The sequence below is a fragment of the Rousettus aegyptiacus genome, unplaced genomic scaffold (assembly GCF_014176215.1).
Source record: "Rousettus aegyptiacus isolate mRouAeg1 unplaced genomic scaffold, mRouAeg1.p scaffold_m13_p_9, whole genome shotgun sequence".
Taxonomy (NCBI): Eukaryota; Metazoa; Chordata; class Mammalia; order Chiroptera; family Pteropodidae; genus Rousettus; species Rousettus aegyptiacus.
Window position 1 is genome coordinate 87,681,232 of NW_023416312.1, and position 17,386 is coordinate 87,698,617.

At 39.4% G+C, this 17,386-nt stretch overlaps 1 protein-coding gene and 1 non-coding gene across 5 annotated transcripts; both read right to left on the reverse strand.

Annotated features, from left to right (window-relative positions):
• Nucleotides 1-806: 806 nt before the first annotated feature.
• On the reverse strand, nt 807-9,222 carry RBMX (RNA binding motif protein X-linked). Of its 4 annotated transcripts, none has more exons than XM_036226793.1 (11): nt 9,053-9,222; nt 7,836-7,962; nt 7,528-7,634; nt 6,840-7,011; nt 6,191-6,343; nt 5,816-5,930; nt 5,593-5,718; nt 5,430-5,512; nt 3,604-4,801; nt 2,633-2,717; nt 807-2,008 (listed from the first exon to the last, which is right to left on the reverse strand). In XM_036226793.1, the coding sequence occupies exons 2-9, from the start codon at nt 7,942-7,944 to the stop codon at nt 4,491-4,493; spliced, it is 1,176 nt and encodes a 391-aa protein (XP_036082686.1). In that variant the 5' UTR covers nt 7,945-7,962; nt 9,053-9,222; the 3' UTR covers nt 807-2,008; nt 2,633-2,717; nt 3,604-4,490. The 4 variants fall into 4 exon arrangements, with proteins under 4 accessions (XP_036082686.1, XP_036082683.1, XP_036082684.1 ...); XM_036226790.1 differs by having other exon boundaries at nt 5,593-5,736; nt 9,053-9,208; XM_036226791.1 differs by having other exon boundaries at nt 5,593-5,736; nt 7,836-7,965; nt 9,053-9,202.
• Nucleotides 7,716-7,784, reverse strand: LOC118608155. Its single transcript, XR_004952948.1, has one exon. It is a non-coding gene; the product is annotated as a small nucleolar RNA SNORD61 (small nucleolar RNA).
• Nucleotides 9,223-17,386: the final 8,164 nt, after the last annotated feature.

Here is a 17,386-nt window from a genome sequence, read left to right on the forward strand (position 1 = left end):
ATAAAGTTAATGCAAATACTGGGCCCCACAAAACAGAGGCTGCTCTACTGGGCTGGCACATATCACACATCTAAGCCTGAGTTAGCCTGTATTTGTTAGTAAACACCTGTAAAGGAAACCTGACATATACAACCCTTCAATTCAACTTTAGCTAGCTCTCCTTACCCTAGACTGGACCTGTAGCCAATCACACCATTTCTGTGTTGCTTCTAACACTATAGATTTTGGTAACACTGCTCCACTGCTTAAAGTATTATACTCCCCCAATCCATGGCTTTCCCTTGAATGAGAAAAGCTAATTGTTTTGGCACCACAGTGCAAATGAACACCAGGGATCAGATGTATATAAGTAGGCAGCCGAGAAAGCTGCCAAGCAGCACATTAATCACCTGGTGGTTTTAACAGCAATGCTGAAGGACTTGATCCAAAGTGAGATTCACTGCCAAACTGAGTTAACTGACCAATTTTCCCCAAGAATTAAGCCAAAACCAGTAAAAGCACTATAGCACATCTTTGGTATTTTAGCTTCTACTTTTTTAGTCTCACTGTCATTTAATTTTAGGGTAAAGGTTAAATAAACCACCTAAATTACACCTATTGCCTACCTAAAGCTCACTCCACTAATAAAGGAGGCCTAGTCACAGCAACAAGCTACCTCAGTGACTGTTCCCTGGAAACTGCTCAAGTGCCAACAGTGCATTATAACTAGTTTAGGTGATGGGGCACATGAGTTAAGTCATACTTAAAGGTCTAAGTAAATTCCTTATTGCAATAAAGCGAAAAAAAGAACTCAGAGCCACAAAAAATGCATTTAAAGTTTTATTAATTCCAAATACAAAACATTCCAAAAAGAGTTATCTATAATACCTATGTTCTATAATCAACAAAGAAAACACTCGTTCTATTTCTTTTACAACCACTATAAAGCCAGAAGAATCAAGACCAATTCTTTTCCAACGAGAGCAGAATTAAGTCTGCTGGGTCAGTAGACTATGTGCCAAATAGCTGTCTGGTCATTTAAGCATACTACTTAATTTGAATTTAATATTCAAATGTTTACTATGATTAATCTCAATGTTCTATACCATCTTCAAGAAATCTAAACAAAATCTTAAGAGCCAAAAGAAGCATAAACCCAAGTTATTTATAGGATTGAGGAAGACATCTATGTAAGTGCAACAGCCATTCAAATTTGGTCAATACCCTCATGGTATGATTAAAAGAGCCTGTCACATGAGGGTTACATTTTCTGGATTATTTTCTACAATCATAAATGTTGGACGATAGTATTGCTATTTACTATGCAAAATTCTCACAAGTTGAGTTGGTTCTTCTAACCCAACTCAAACCTGTTTAAGAACATTAGCTTTTACACTACTGACTAGTTTCCAACACAATAAAGGTGTATCTTGATTTGTTTTCAAGACAGGAGGTGGGGGGTAAAGTAGGCTTACAAAACAGGAAAAGCCAAGTGGCCCAATTTTGTTTCCATTTTTTAAAGTGTGCTTTAGATCATTTTAGCCACGTTTTCAGAAAACTATTCCTCCCTTTAGTTTTACGACTAAATCCCCCTTCTGGATAAACAGTAAAGTGTTTCACCTGCTGAAAATAAGACACTTTACTGGATAAAGAGCTACCACTTATGCCTTTCATTTTCCTAATTCAACCGACAGTGATAATTAGGAAGTTCTAAATTAGAGTTGTCCCTATGACTTTAGCTCAACAAAATGAAAGCCAAAGCTACAGATTCCACATAAAGAACAAGAACTTCCTGGCTACCTCGACTTACCAATTTCCTTAATTGCTCCCCTTTCTCCATCTAGTCAATTACTTAAGTAGCTACCACTTCTTTAGTCAAGAGTGCTAACCAACACCGATGCCTTCCTCAGACCCACGTGAACCCTCGAAGGCAAAAATCTATTATTGCCTGCACCAAACCAATTCTGATGAGTACTGCTTATGCAACTTGTGCCTTATCCACAATCAGCATTCTTCTGCTTCAACAACTCTGTAAAATGAAAAGCATGTATTCAGGTCACAAGACACTATTTTAAACAGAAAATTACTGCCTCCTTACCTACACAGCTAGCAACAAAGCATTTGCTTCAATTCCAAAAGTTAAAAATACCCACTATAAGTCCTGTAAGCCTCACTTTGGTAATATCAAGACTGTATGTCATTATACCAATAAAACTGATCAACTGGGAACTCAGTAGCAGCTACATCTATTCTCCTTTTAGTGGATTTGTACTATGGCTCTGCAAAGGATCAGGCACTGGTAAGCATTAGAAAATGTACAGGAACCAAGTTTGAACCTCATACAAAGGTTTGCTGAAGTGCCAGAACACAATTGTAGAGCTCCAGTTGACAACTGTTTATGAAGAGTACTAGCAAGCTTGATACATTCCAGAATAGCTAAGCACTCTGCAAGACTGATAAGAATATACACATTTGCAATAACTTCATCCTACATTCAACCAAGCCAGCTGTCATACATGCCACCATTTAACTTTATCCTGTGACCCATGAGTTAAGATTATCCCTTATACAGATAACTTGCTAATATCCCAGCCATGCAAAGTGGCAAACCTACAGTATTTCAACCTATAAAGGCCACTGCTTTTGAACTTACCGTAGCATTTGATTTCTCTTGCTGCCAGCTTTATCTAGTGTGAATAAATCAGCACTCCATGACCATAATGACCAAAATCCTCAACCTGTAAAAATTAAATAATTAACTAGTTATCTCTCCTAAGGAAATTCTTCAAAACTTGCCTATAACTTACTGCCCTCTTTTCCAGAAAGAAAAGGCAAGTTCAGACTTGCAGCTTAATGTCTTTCATGATCTACTACGTTTCTTAAGTGGTGGAAGATTCACTGGCTTGGGATGGACTGGAATGGCTTAAATGGTTAAGTTCCATGGCTTATGGATTCTCATTCTTTTCCAATGGTGCACTGCCATGTTAAATCCATAAGTTGAACGGACAAAACTTATTTGAAGGAATAAGTGCAGTATAAGGATTTTTAGTTGGAGGTCTTCAAGTTTACTATATTCAAGAGCATCTTTTTCAACTTCGTGGCTGGACCTGGGTCATGCTGCCTCAGGTTTTGCTTTTTAAAGACCACTTGCAATAGACTTTCTCCATACAGTGTAGTTTCACAGAACTAAAAACAAGTCAGGCATCCAACTAAATGTCAAGTTTGCAATGGCTTACAGGGGTTGAGTGGGACCCCAAACTTAAGCCATTTCCTATATTGACTAAAAGACTAATTTGAAAAATGTTAAAATATATGAAGCATGTTTAAAGGTCTTCATCAAAAAGACTTAAAAAAAAAGTTACCCCCTCCCAAGCCCCAGATGGCTATTGGTAAACAGCTGTATTAAGGCCTTTAAAGTGCCGTACATGCTTTAAAAAAAAAATCCATGTGTTGAATTTGGAGGACTTCTAATATGCTATAGAACACTTTGCTTTTCCATAAGGTTTTTTCTTAATCTAGAAAGCATTTCCACTGCCATGAAGTACAGTTTGTTTCACTGTACTATGAGGAAGGTTTAAGTGTTCAATTTCGACTTAGACGGAAAAACTAGTTTGCTTTGCTTACCATCTTTGCGGTTTCACAGGCATTTGATGCTTTAAATCTGATGTGGAATGCTGATAGATTCACTTTTTAGAAGTCATAAGCCTTTGAGAAGTTGGAGATAACTTCATTGCTTATCTATTTTCTCCTTTGCAATCAAGCTGTTCCTTAAAAGTGAGACACTACAGAGTTGCAAAAATTTGAAACAGTAAGAGCAAGCATCGTTTGCAGCTTCATGGTTGGTTTTGGCCAAACTTTTTATTTAGTATTCTGTAGTTGCTTAACACACACTTAATGGTCTTATTGGGGGAGGGGGAAAGGGGAGGTGGTGTTCTTGTAGATTCCCAAGGAAATGTCAGAAAGGCAAAATATGGCCAGCACTATCCATTTGTTTTGGGTTTACTGGGTGAATAGCACTTTCCTTACATAAGCACCTGATCTCAGGTTTTTCATACTGAGAACATTTGAGATTTCAGTTTGAAGACAGTGTGAGATCCTAAGAGTATACCCCAACCACCCTCTAATATAGCTAGCTTGTTTGTATAGGCAGAGGGATTCATCTCTCCATTTTAGATGGCTAGATGTTTGTGGAAGATCTTAGAACTGCTTGCCTCATTTACTGGGAAAAAATGAAGTGGCCTTTAGGGACACTTTTAACTTGGAAAATTACAACACTAATACACAAGTCAAGTCTTAACACATGTAACATTTGCTTGTTGAAAGCAATGTCAAGATCAAAAGATTAAACATGTTTTACTATTTTCCTCACAACATAAAAATTATGGAAGGGGAACTTAACAGGAAATTTAAAAAAGGTAACAATTTTTTCTTTTAGTAGTCCTTGGGTAGTTATGACAGAATAGGTTCCTTTTTGTTTCTTTGAATGGGGATTTTGGTCCAAAGTTTTGTTTTTAATATCTGCTTCTGCCTCCCCCTCTATCAGATCGGCTTCCTCCACGGCCACCACCCCTTGGTGCTCCGCGGCTTGAACTGCTGTAGGAATCACGTGGAGGAGGGTACCCCCTTTCCATAGAAGGGGGAAGCCCTCTTTCTTGTCTGCCAACCCGATCACGACCACTTGAGTAGAGATCACTTCGGCTGCTTGAGTAACTGTCTCGACTTCCACCATATCCGTCACGTGAGCTGCTGTAATCATCATAGCGACTGCTTCCACCATAAGATGGCGGGGGCCCTCGTGTAGGTGGAGCACTACGTGAGTTACCTGCAGGGTCAATGGTCAGGTAATATGGCAACACTATAAATTGTATATATACAACATTTAAATTTGAATTTACAGAATTCTTGTATTAAACGTTTACTTTCTCAACTGGGAGGTTTTAAACTCTGCCATTGCTGGCCATTAACAGGGATTTGCTCATCTGCTGAGATATGGAAATGGATGGGTTTTAATGTTTGTTTGACAAGACTGAAGACGGTTGTGTATTTCAAGAGGATATTCCAGACAGCTTGTTATTTTATAGTAGACACTCAGCCACTTTCCAGTGATAAGTTGCAATTTTGAACTGTAGACTTTCCTTCATATTGGAATGGTAAACATTTGATGATGTTAATAAAATTTTTAAATTGTATTTTCACTGTTGGGGGAAAACACATAAGGCTGCCAATTTAAGCAAGCAAAATCCCCTCCAAAGCAAGCAAACAGCCTCAAAAAAAAAAAAACTTAGAACAAAAGCCCCTCAACAAAACTAGGAAAAGCCCAGCTGATAGTTACCCCCTTAAAAGCAAGCAAACATCCCTTTAAAAGCAAGCACCACACAGCCTAATAAACTGGCTCATGAACCTAAAGGCTCAAGCTTGTAATATTCAAAGACACTCAACCAATATCTTACCATAGCTGTCATATGAATCCCTGTAGGAACCTCCGCTTGGATGATCTGAATAGTCACGATCACGACCATAGCCATCTCTATCACTAAATTAAAGAGAAAACTGATCAGCTCCAGGGTATCAACTTTTTTACAGCAAGCTGTGGCAGCAAAGTCACATATATACCTATAGCCTCTTGATGGATAGTCATCACGTGAACTGGAATGACCATAATCACGGTAAGTGTAATCTCTTGGTGGTGGTGCATAATCTCTTGTGTCACGAGAGCTTGGGTAATCTCTGCTCGAATAGCTACAAAAGCAAAAGTAACTGGGTTTATATGCTTTTGATGAGCCTTCTCCCACTTCAACCCAAATTATCGAAACAAAAGCTATTACATTTTTGTTACCTGTCTTTAGTAGAATATCCATCATCTCTTGGGGACAAATAAACATCTCTACGAGAAGGCAAAGGTTCCCTTCGAGGTGGGCCTCCATAACTATCTCTTCCACGGGATACAGGAGCTTAAAGAAGAACAATCATTTTGAAAATATACCCAAAGAGAAAACTTAATACGTGAACTTACAGTCAGGTAATGAAGTGATTCAATGAAATTTCGTACTCTAAAATTTCCTATTATACCTACATTCTTTTCAGTGCTCATTAACTGCATGTACTTAGTTAGATCACCTGCAGTCCACAAGTCAGTTTTAAGCAATTTTTTGGGATTCACCTCTCCACTTTTTGTTATGGTGCATTGTTAAAAATGGAACATTCACTTTACCTCTTCCTCCCATTCCACTGCTGCTGCGTACTGGTCCTGAAGGAGCAGATCTTTTAGGGGGAGGACCCCCACTTCGTGGTGGTGGTCCTCTTTTTACTGGAAGTGGTCCCCTAGAAGAACTCATGTTAAAATTCATGGAATAGCCACCATCATCTACATTAGAATAGAAAACAAAAACATGTTAATACAAGAATCAAGAAAAGGCTATAAGTTCTTTGATCAAGAATATGACCATTTCTACTTAGTTAGGGAATCTTTAGTTTTTACCTGTACAAAACTGAGCATATGTAAGTCCATATGGACTAGTAAAATAAACCTAAAGAGTAGTCTCCAAGTTATGTCTAAGAAAAAGTTTCATTTTCATATGCTCAAACATCTATGCAAAATTTTTAAGTGTTTTTTTTTTCCTACATAGCGAACTACCTAAATAAGGAAGAGCATACCGTCTATTATTTAAAAACACTGCCATGTAATTTAACTTAGGATGCCTTCTATGTTTTCTTCTCAAGTCATTATATCTTTTATAGATGAGCCAGTGTTCAATTTTTAAGAAATGGAGCCTTAAAAACTTAACGGAAGCACACACTGGTGTGGGTTTGCAGTTCCTAACTATGTATACACCAAGTCTGAGGTAGACTCAAGTCATTACCCATGTGTCCGCCACGTGAGGGAGGTCCCCTGGCTCCTCCACTTCCTCCTCTTCCACCTCTAAGGCCTCTTGGAGGGCCTCTGCTTCTTGGAGGTGGAGGTGGTCCACGTCTACCACTTTCAAATGATGGTTTAGTGGCTTGTTCTACTTTGATGGCTTTTCCATCTAAGGACTAAATATCAAAACGGTTCATTACAACATTTAAAAAGAACTTTCAGATCCACTATTCACTGACATCAATATCCTTCAAAATAGCTATAGGTAAATTCTGCCCAATTGATCTAAGAAAAACACTATATTATTTTTCCATTTACTTAAAATGATCATTCTGTCTTTAAAAATGTACTAAAGATCTGAACCAAACATAAGGTGGGATCCACTACACCTCTTTAAAAACAAGGCTAGTTATCAACTTATTAAAACTGACAAGTAAAAAAGCCAAGTTATTAAATCAGTTTATGGATCCCCGATAAAATATGCCACAGAATATTTGAACTGACTCTTGTTAATATAATCTGTAACTTTGCTGTAACACAGGGTTATAAAAATTAACCAAGGGCCAGATATAACAGGGTCCTGGAAAGCTTTACACTCAAAATAAAATCAAATTCAAGAGCCTCCCTAGTCCAGTCTTGGATAACATTGTGCTCTACACGCACTAGGAAAGACTACCATGGTGCAATCTCACCTTTCCATTCATGTCTCTGGCTGCATCCTTAGCATCTGCTGGGCTTTCAAAGGTGACAAAAGCAAATCCTCTTGATTTGTTGGTTTCACGATCTTTCATCAAGAGTACTAAAAAAGTAGATTTCGGGGGGGGGGGGAAGAGAGTTACTCTAGTTCGAATGAGATAACAAAAGTAAATCTTGATAAAGATAGCTCAGAACTTCTTAGAGGACGAACTACATCATTTCAGATGATCAACGCAATCAAATTCATCATAGCTTACATTTTAATTACAACAGCCCTGTACATCCTCCTTTCCGATAAACTCACCTTCCACTATTCGTCCATATTTGCCAAATACTGCTTCAAGGGCTTTCTCATTTGTTTCTGTATTGAGGCCACCAATGAAGAGCTTTCCTGGGCGATCTGCTTCAACCATTTTTTTCCTTGGTTGAGTCTGCTAAAAAAATAAGTATTACCACCCTGGAAAAAGTTCCTCCTCGAGTTCATCAAAACATGTATTTACTGTGGTACATTTTTTGTTTTACTAAAAATTATTCTTTAATAACTAAGGACTCCAAAAGCGATCTAAAAACCTCAGACACCCAAAATAAGTAGTTAAACCATAGCACATGAAACTGGTTAAAAGGGCGAAGCCAACTTATGTCTTTACCCTTCCTTCTCTCTCCTTGGCAGTTTTAATCAAGTATGAGCTACCCAACACTCGAAAAAGTTTAATCCTAGATTTGTAGCTTTTTAAGATACAATTGCATCCCAATTACCCTAATGGTTTTTAAAGACTATCGACTCATTCAAGGTCACGGGCCAGACGCGGGTCCTTAACACCAAGCCCTCTTCCAAGAACTTTGCCTTTCCTCGTTAGAATTCTCTACTAAATCTTAGTATATATTTAAAGTTTGAGGCAAGATATGCCTTCCCTTATTCACCAGCCCCGTCAAAAAGGCCTCACATTTTTAAAGTGTCAATACCACTTCATATTAAATAACGGAACGTTGGTAACCTGCACTGTAACTCTCGACACTCCATGACTGCAGCAGAACCCAATTAAAACACTTCATTAAAAACCTCGTGGAAAACACAAAATGGCGACACTTGGACTCAGCCCAGAACTGACACCAGTCAGGGGAGTAACTTTTACCACCAGCTGCGGCTTGGAAAATTCAAAGGGCTTCCCCTCCAAGGCCACCAATGAACAAGGACCCCGCGCGTAAAAGTGCACGTGCCCATCCACAGCGCCAGCGCCGTCCCACTCCCAATGCAGGTACCGCGGTGGTGCGATCTCTTCCCGTCCCGGTCCAGCCCCGACCTCCGCCACTACCCCCCCCAGGCGACAAACTTTCGAGAAGAACATAATGAAACAGACCCCCTACATTTGTTTCCCTCCGACACTCTCCGCTTTCTCTAACTAGGTCGGCACCTTGGGCTCTTAAAATGGCGCCCGCCTCCCCCCATCTCCAGGGAGATAATCCCAAATTCTAACGTGGCGAGAGCGCCTGAAACGAGGGCTAAGGAAAGGATCCACGTACCGGAGGGGTGACGACGGTTTCAAGCTCCTACGAGCTTGCGGATAAAGGCTTCCTGGCCTTTCAGCACGCGGGAGGACAGCTGGCTGGGAAGACGGAAGACAGAAGCCGCTAGCACTACTGCGCAACGAGGGCGAACAAAGGAGACAGCAAACTTTATACTGCCCGGGAACGAGGCTGAAGGACCCGGATGGAAACGGAGCTTAGAATTTGAAATGCAAGGGGAGGGGGAAGCAGTTCCCAGTCTCCTCATTGGCTGTCAACTCTGTCATTCACTCTCCGCTCCTCCCCTTTTCCCGGGCCCTCAGCTTTCTGGCCCTCGCCCATTTCTAACCGTTTTCCCAGCCCCCATCGATGCTTCTCAAACCCGCGTTTTTGGTTTCCGCTAAGATGGCTCACGGGCTGTATTTAATAAAGAACTGAAGTTTATTGCGTGTTCTACTGAGCCGTGCACAGTGCTAAACTTTGCACCCATTAACGCATTTAATTCTCAAGACAGCATGATGAGAGCAGATACTCCTATTATGCCAGTATTGCAGAAGTGAAAAGCAAAGAAGTTTAGATCATAAAACATTTTCCCCAAATACTTTAAACAAGAATTTTTAGCGAATAGGTAAAATTCTGATAAATAGATGTTAGGTGAGAAAAAAAATCACGCAAAATGACAGACAGTTCCTTCACATAGAGCAAGTACTGAACACCTAAATGGAAGGCTCTGGGTTTGTCCCCAAGGATACAAACCAGAACAAGCGAGACAAGGGCAAGGCGCTTCATGGTTAAGGCTGCCAGATTTAGTAAATAAAAATACAAGATGCCTAGTTAAGTTCGAAGTTCAGATAATTTTTTTCAGTGTGCATATGTACCGGCGTCATACATAAAAACCTTATTTGTTGTTTATCTGAAATTCAAATTTAACTGGGCATTCTATATTTTATCTGTCAATCCTACTCATGGGGGGATGACAAAAATTAATTTTTCTAATTTCTTTAAAAACTAAAAAATATTAAATACAATTAAGTGAAAGAACTGTACGTTGCAATTAGTGATAGGGAGGAAGATGGACAATATTTGGGAGATGAAATTTGATTTAGACAGCAGGGAAGGTCTATCTGAAGAGGTGACTTTGGAGATTAGATATGAAGGGAGAAAAAAAACAGCCATGGGAAAACTTGGGGGAGAACTTTTCAGGAAAAGAAGAAAGCACTAACCACAAAGTGAGCTTAAGAGCTTGCACATATCAAGGGACAGAAAGAGATCCAGTGTAGTAGGAATTTAAGAGGCATAAAATGAGAGAACCAAGCTAGGCAGAACCTTCGACCCCATTAAAAAATTACAGGAGGTAAGTGTGGAAGCAGGGACACCAAAAGGGCTGTGTGAAAGGACCAGGAGAGAGGATGAAAACTTGAATTAGGGTTGTGGCAGTGGACGTGGTGAGGAAGGAACAATTGCTGAGTATATATGACAGGTAGCATGGACAGGATTTGCTAATAAATCAGATGGGAAGGAAACGGGGTGGAATTGAGGAGACAAGAAGTCATTATGAATGACTAAGTATCTGGCATGAGTAGGTGATGGCCATTTACCAAAATGGTTTCAGATGAGCCAGTTTGGGATGGGGGGGGGCGGGTAGGGAAATCTGATGCTCAGAGCAGAGATCAGGGCTAAATAGTCACTTTGGAAATGGTGGAACTCATCAGAATGAATGAGATTACCAAAAGAGAATGCAATACAAAAAGAAGGCCCAAGATCACACAATAGAAACTAAGAGTATGTAGGGAGACATGCTATAGTGTTATTTGCTTATCCTGGGGGAGTAGTGAATTTATGGACAATTGTTACTTTTCTCATTCACAGCTAACAATTACTCTACCAATGGTGAATTATGGTATATGTCAGGCAGGTGGTAGTAAATGATGCTCAGGTCATGCATAAAAGCCCCCAAGTAGCTTTGGAACCAGCTCTGAATTATTAACATCAATAGAGGGAATAATACTTAACAGGACAAGAATATTTGTTCTTTTTTCCCCCAGCCAAATAATGAAAAGTAAAGCAAAAGTCATGTCTACTTGCCTTCCGAATGAGTTATGTTAAGATTGGCTCTGCCAATAGTTGGAAATTGCCCAGGTTAACAAAAACCACTTAATGCCAGGCTCAGCCAGTAGAATCTGCGTCCCCAGGCAGAACCAGGAGAAGTCTCCTCCACATGGGCTAGCTGGCACTCTCTTTCTGTCTCAGGCCCAGACCCAAGGACTACAGGACCTTCCCTAAGCTTTGAGTCTAAGCCAGGCCTTCCCCTGTCTAGGGCAGAACAGAGCTGACACTACAATAGATGTCCCTGCCCCTCTGGGTCTCAAGAAGGAAATATGCATCCCTGTGGACCAGATCACTCTAGTCTTTGTAGTCAGTGTCCAGGAATGTGGGGTAGGGAGGAGTGGAGTGTTCTAGACTGGGGGACAGCACTTCCAAGGACCAGGAAAGTGAGGGAGCAGAGGGAAGGCTGATTGGAATTGTAGAAGAGACTCTTTATGGCTATAGCATAGAGTCAGGACAGAGAGGACAAAGGAAGAATCTGGAGATGGAGGCAGAGGACCTACTGATTAGATCAGTGGGCAATGGAGAAGGGAGACTTTTTAAGAGGTGGAACAATGTAATCAGATTTCATCTTAAAGAGATTATGATGGCTGCAGTCCCGAGACTGTATTGGGCGAGGGAGGGGCAGGAAGCAGAGTATAGTTGATGTAATCCAGGAGTGAGGGGACTCTGGCCAACCAACAGTTGGATAAGCAGGTCTCACACTGCCCAAAACTAATCTCGAATCCCATCCCTCCTCCTCATGGACCTTCTAGATTTTTCCCTTTACTTCTTTCCTTGGATTATCATTAAAAGTGTTTATATATTTTATCTTTACTATAATTTTCCCATGACACATTGTTTCTCTCCAGATGCCATCTCAATGATTAACTGATAGACTGAGTCAAGGAATATTACTTTGCCACTAGGTATCCTTGGAATGTAATCAGTGCTTAATAAATGTTGGCTGAATGTCTTGCAAGCTCTTTATATCCTTCCTGATACTTAGTATGAGCTGGGTTCATAGTAAATTGAGTATTGAATATTGGTAGTCTTTACTCCCAATTTCTCTGCAAAGGGCTCACCTTTTTTTTTTTTTTTTACTAAAACAAACTACAATGAAATAAAATGAAAACAGTCCATAGTTTTAAAAGCTTCAACCAGTTAAATGATTAAGAAATAACCTTCAGTTATCAACTAAGGATCACTCTGAAATAAATAAAATGCAAAGCTCTCCTGTCAGCTTTGCATTTTTACATGAAGGGCAGATGTAAGGTCGCTCTACATCCAGTTGATGCCTGTTTTCCAGACTACAAAAAGATATCCTGCCACTTGTTCTAAAATCATCTGTTATCTGGTATGAAGCAAGAAGGAGGAAGGGAGGAAATAACTTTATGCAATTAAAGAATGGGAAACTTTCCAAACCACTTTAAGTAGCCACTGTCCAGAAGATAGCCTACTTAACTATAAGCAAGGAATGAAAACTTTTTAATGTGGTTCTGATATTTACATAGGAGCTGGCTGAATGAATGAAGATACTGTATATTTTTCCATAATGAAGGAGATATTGTGTTTTAACCAAACTTAATACTCTATTAAAAGGAAACTAAGTATGCCTTAAGAAATATATATATTTTTTATTTTTTACAAAAGTTTATTCTTAAATGTACAACAGTCTCCAAAACAACTGCATTCTAGCTATAAGTGGCAACAGATGATATGGCAGGGAATCCAGATGTTAAAACAGGAACGGAATTGAGTATCGACACTGCTCCAGGCACAAGAACAGCTCATTTTTTGCAAGATTTCTTAATTCCACCTGTGGCCTTCGCTTTTGACTCCTGGAGTTTTTTCTGCTCCTCTTTCCACTTCTGCTTGAACACCTTATGTTCCTCATCCATCTCCTTGGCCTGCTTCTTAGGCCGTTTCAGGGGCTTCTTACCACCTTTGCGGCTGAAGAAATATTTATAATGGGGGGTGAGTGTGGGGAATGATGTATTTTTCTTTTCAATAAATTGTGTCAAGGCAATTAGAGAGCCATTTAAAGGGGGGAAAAATCTGGATTCTTACTATACTTTTTACTCCAAAATAAATTCCAGCTCAAAGATTTAAATGTAAAAGGTAGAACCATTTAGGTATTAGAAGAAAAACGGATAGGTGCTTTTATAACCTTGCATGAGGACCATCCATCCATTCATTCGTTTACCAAATATTTATTCAGTGCCTATTATGCACCAGCACTTTTAGGTGCTGGGAATAAATACTTCAGTGAACAAAAACACAGAAGTCCCTGCCTGCCTGGAGCTAACATTTTAGTGAGTGGGAATAGATAATAAACAATACACCAAATAAATAATGTTCACAGATGAAGACTGCTCTGAAAGAAATAGAGCATACTAAAGAGGGGGGGTCAGGAGAACAGAAGTGGAAGGGTGCGAAATTAAAAGGGTTGATCAGAGTTGGCCTCACTAAGAAGGTGACATTGAGGCAAAGGTAGGAGAGAGGAGTAAGCCATGTGGATACCTGGGGGAAGAGCATGCCAGGAAAACTGAAGTGTATCTGCTACCTCTCAAGTTCTAAGAACAGCAAGTAGGGCAGTATGGCTGAAACTGAGTGAGGAAAAACAAGAATAGTAAGAGATAAAGGCTGTTAAGTAGCAGGGGGACCAGATCATATAGGTCTTTGTATACCATGGTAAAGACTTTGTCTTTGTCAAAGAGGAAAAATAATCTTTCCTCTTTCTAGGTTCCTGACTGAGACTCCCCTGTAACAAAAGGCAGATTAACATGAGAAAAACATAAGTTTAAAGATAAGCGTACATCCTTTAGACATAGGAGGCACCCAGGAAAACTGAGTAATTTCCCAAAATGACTCAAACCATCAACTTAAATACTACCTCCAGCTAAAGACAAAAGAAAATGGGGAGTGAGGTGGGGAAGCCAGCTACGGGAGATTATCAGTGAAGAGGGTATGCTTGTTATGCAAATCTACGTACTCAGCCTTCTCTAGTAATGACAGTTTCTAGAGGTTTACTGAGCTTTCCCTTCTTGCTATAGAGAGGGAGACAACCTTACAAATGGAGATTTCTCTTGTAAATGTCTCTAAAAGGGTAACTTCTCTGGTTTCAGAGATTTTCCTCCTGTGCCTGGTTTCTTAAAAACAATCAGCTCAAAATAATCCTTATGTCAAAGAGGTATATTTTGGAGTGGCAAATTCTGCTCCACTTCAACTTTTACAGTGATTGAAATCAGGAGCCACTGGAGGGCCTTGAGTGGAGGAGTCACATATCTGTCTTACCTCATAACAGGATCACATTGGGTGCCGTGTCCGGAATACATTGTAGGCAGCAAGGGTGAAAGCAGGGAGACCAATCAGAAGACAGTAGTAATAGTGCCTTGGATGGAGGCTATAGCAGTGGAGGTAGGTGTTGAGAAAGTGTCGGATTCTTCTCACCACCTACCAGAATACGGTGGATATATTTTGAAGGCAGAGTCAAAAGCGACTTCCTGACAAAAATTTCAGATGGCATAAATGAAAAAACACTGATGTATTTGACTATAAAAGCAATTATTCATTCTTAAACTGCTTTGATAGCTCATTTTTTTTAGTGGATCTTTAAATATTAGAGTTTCTCTAGTCTTGTTGCTAGACTCTCTTGTCTTCTCATTCTATCCTTATTTCAGGTAAATCTCACCCATTCCCAGGGTGTTCACTACAATAAATATCCCTATGACTAATACGTCAAAGCTCTCCCTTGAGCTTGAGCTCTTCAACATGCACATTGAAATTCCTGTCTGACATTACCACTTGGCTGCCTCAAATTCATTAACTCCTTCCCTTGCCAGATTCAACAGTGGTGGAATAAAATGGACTCGGTCACTGCCTTCATGACACTGACATTCTAGTGGGAGGGCTGTGTGAGAAAATAAACAAGAAAACGAATTTTAAAAATAGAGAAAAACTCCATGAAGAAAACAAGTTTCAGTAACAGAATAACAAAAAACTACATGTGCTCAAGTGGAAGAAATCTACTTACAATAGGGAAGATTTCTCTGAGGAAGTGACATTGGAATGTAAGGTTCAAGAATGAGAGCTCTTCTCGTAGAAATAACTGTGGGAAGAACATTCTAGATCATAGTAATAGCATGTGCAAAGGTCCTGCTGAAGAAAAGAATTTGATGTATTTCAAGAACTTAAATGAAGCCATTGTGGCTGGAACATAGTGACTTAGGGAAAATAATGACAAATGATATAGTTGAAAGATTAAGGTGTCACATCATCTAGGACCTTGTAAGTCATGACTAGGTTTTGAGGGATAGGGGCTGGTTATGCTAAGAACAATGGGAAATCACTGAAGGGTTTCAATCCAGGAGAAAAACTTGAGTTAATTTGTATTTTGGAAAGATCCCTCTGGCAACTGTAATGGAGAATGAGTTATAAAGGAGCAAACATGAAAACTGGAAAACTGCTCAAGAGTTTAAGGCGGTATTCTGAGTGAGATACGACATGGTTTGGACTAGGGCAGTAGTTATGGAGTTGGAGAAAAGTAGATAGATCAGAAAGATAGTTAGGAAGTTGAAACAATACAGAATAGCCTGCCTAAGAACTGGACCTTGGTGTTGGAATGACTGATTTGAAGTCCACCTCTGCTGCTTCCTAAATATGTGAATTTGTGAAAATCCATAATTTCTCTGTGCCTCATTGTTCTCATTTGTAAAATGAAAGTAATAATGATACTTATAGGAAGCATCAGGGTTAAATGAACTAAGATATACAACATGGCACATTTATAACATTTCCTAGAGCATAATGAGAATTATATTAAGTTTCAACTATTAATAATGATAATGAATGGGCTGTGGGGAGTGAGGGAGGAATCAATGGTGATGCCAGGATTCTGGCTAAAGCTGCTGGATGTCTTTTTGAGACACTAGGACAGGAAAACCTCAATCTTGGGTGAAACCAGTAATTTACTTTCTCCATGTCTATTGGAAAAAGTCACACAGTTGAGCAGATTGAATATTATAAAATTTGTGATCATGGACCTCAAATGAGACTTCAATATTGCCCAGTTATTTGACTACATATCCTTTGGTTGAGTCAATTGTCTACCGTCTGCAATAGTTTTAAAAAAATCTTCTCCACTATTCTGTAATCTCCTACCCCAGAACTACCTTCTTTCCACCCCATCTCAATACTTGACCCCATCTCTTATTTCATAGAGAAAATAGAAGCCATTAGGCAGGAACTCCCTCATCTTCTGGTTACCAAACACACATATCTACTACCCATCTCTGCACTCATCCTATCTTCCTGATCCCCCTCTTACATAGCATAATGGTTTCCAAAATGTAGTTAGTTCCTTAGAACAGCAACATTGGCTCTGCCTGGGAACTTGTTAGAAATGGAAATTTGCAGACCCCACCTCCAGACCTACAGAATCACAAACTCAGATGAAGGGCAGCAATCTGTGTTTTAACAAGCTCTCCAGGGAATTCAAATGCACATGTTAAATAATGAGCATACCCTCTCTGCCCAGGGCAGTGTGTATAAGGCAGTTTTTTTTCCCCAGAAATATTAGTGACTGGGGAAAAAAAATGGAAAAGACTCAAATGACTACCAATAGAAAAATGTCAAATATATTATGATATACTCATAGTATGTAATATCTGTAATACATCTGTAAAATAATGAAGTAGTTAGCTTCATACATCCTATAATATACATGAAAAGGTGCTCAATATCACCAATCATCAGGAAAATGCAAATCAAATGAGATATCACCTCACACTTGTTAGAATGACTATCATCAAAAAGATAAGAGATAACAAGTGTTGTCAAGGATATAGAGAAAAGAGAACATTTGTACACTGTTGATGAGAAAGTAAATTGGTACAGCCACCATGGAAAACAGTATAGAGGGTCTTTGAAAAGTTAAAACTAGAACTGCTGTATAATCCAGCAATTCTACTTTTGGGTATTTATCCAAAGGAAATGAAAACATTAACTTGAAAAGATGTATGCACTCCCGTGTTCATTGCAGCATTATATATATGATAGTCAAGATATAAGATATGAAATGGAAGCAACCTAAGTGTCCATCGATGGATGAATAAAGAAAATGTGATATATATGTGAATATGTATATGTATATGTATACACACACACACATACACACACAAAATTCAGCCATAAAAAGGAAATCTTGTCATTTGGGACGACATGGATATACCTTGAGGGCATTATGCTAAGCAAAATAAGACACAG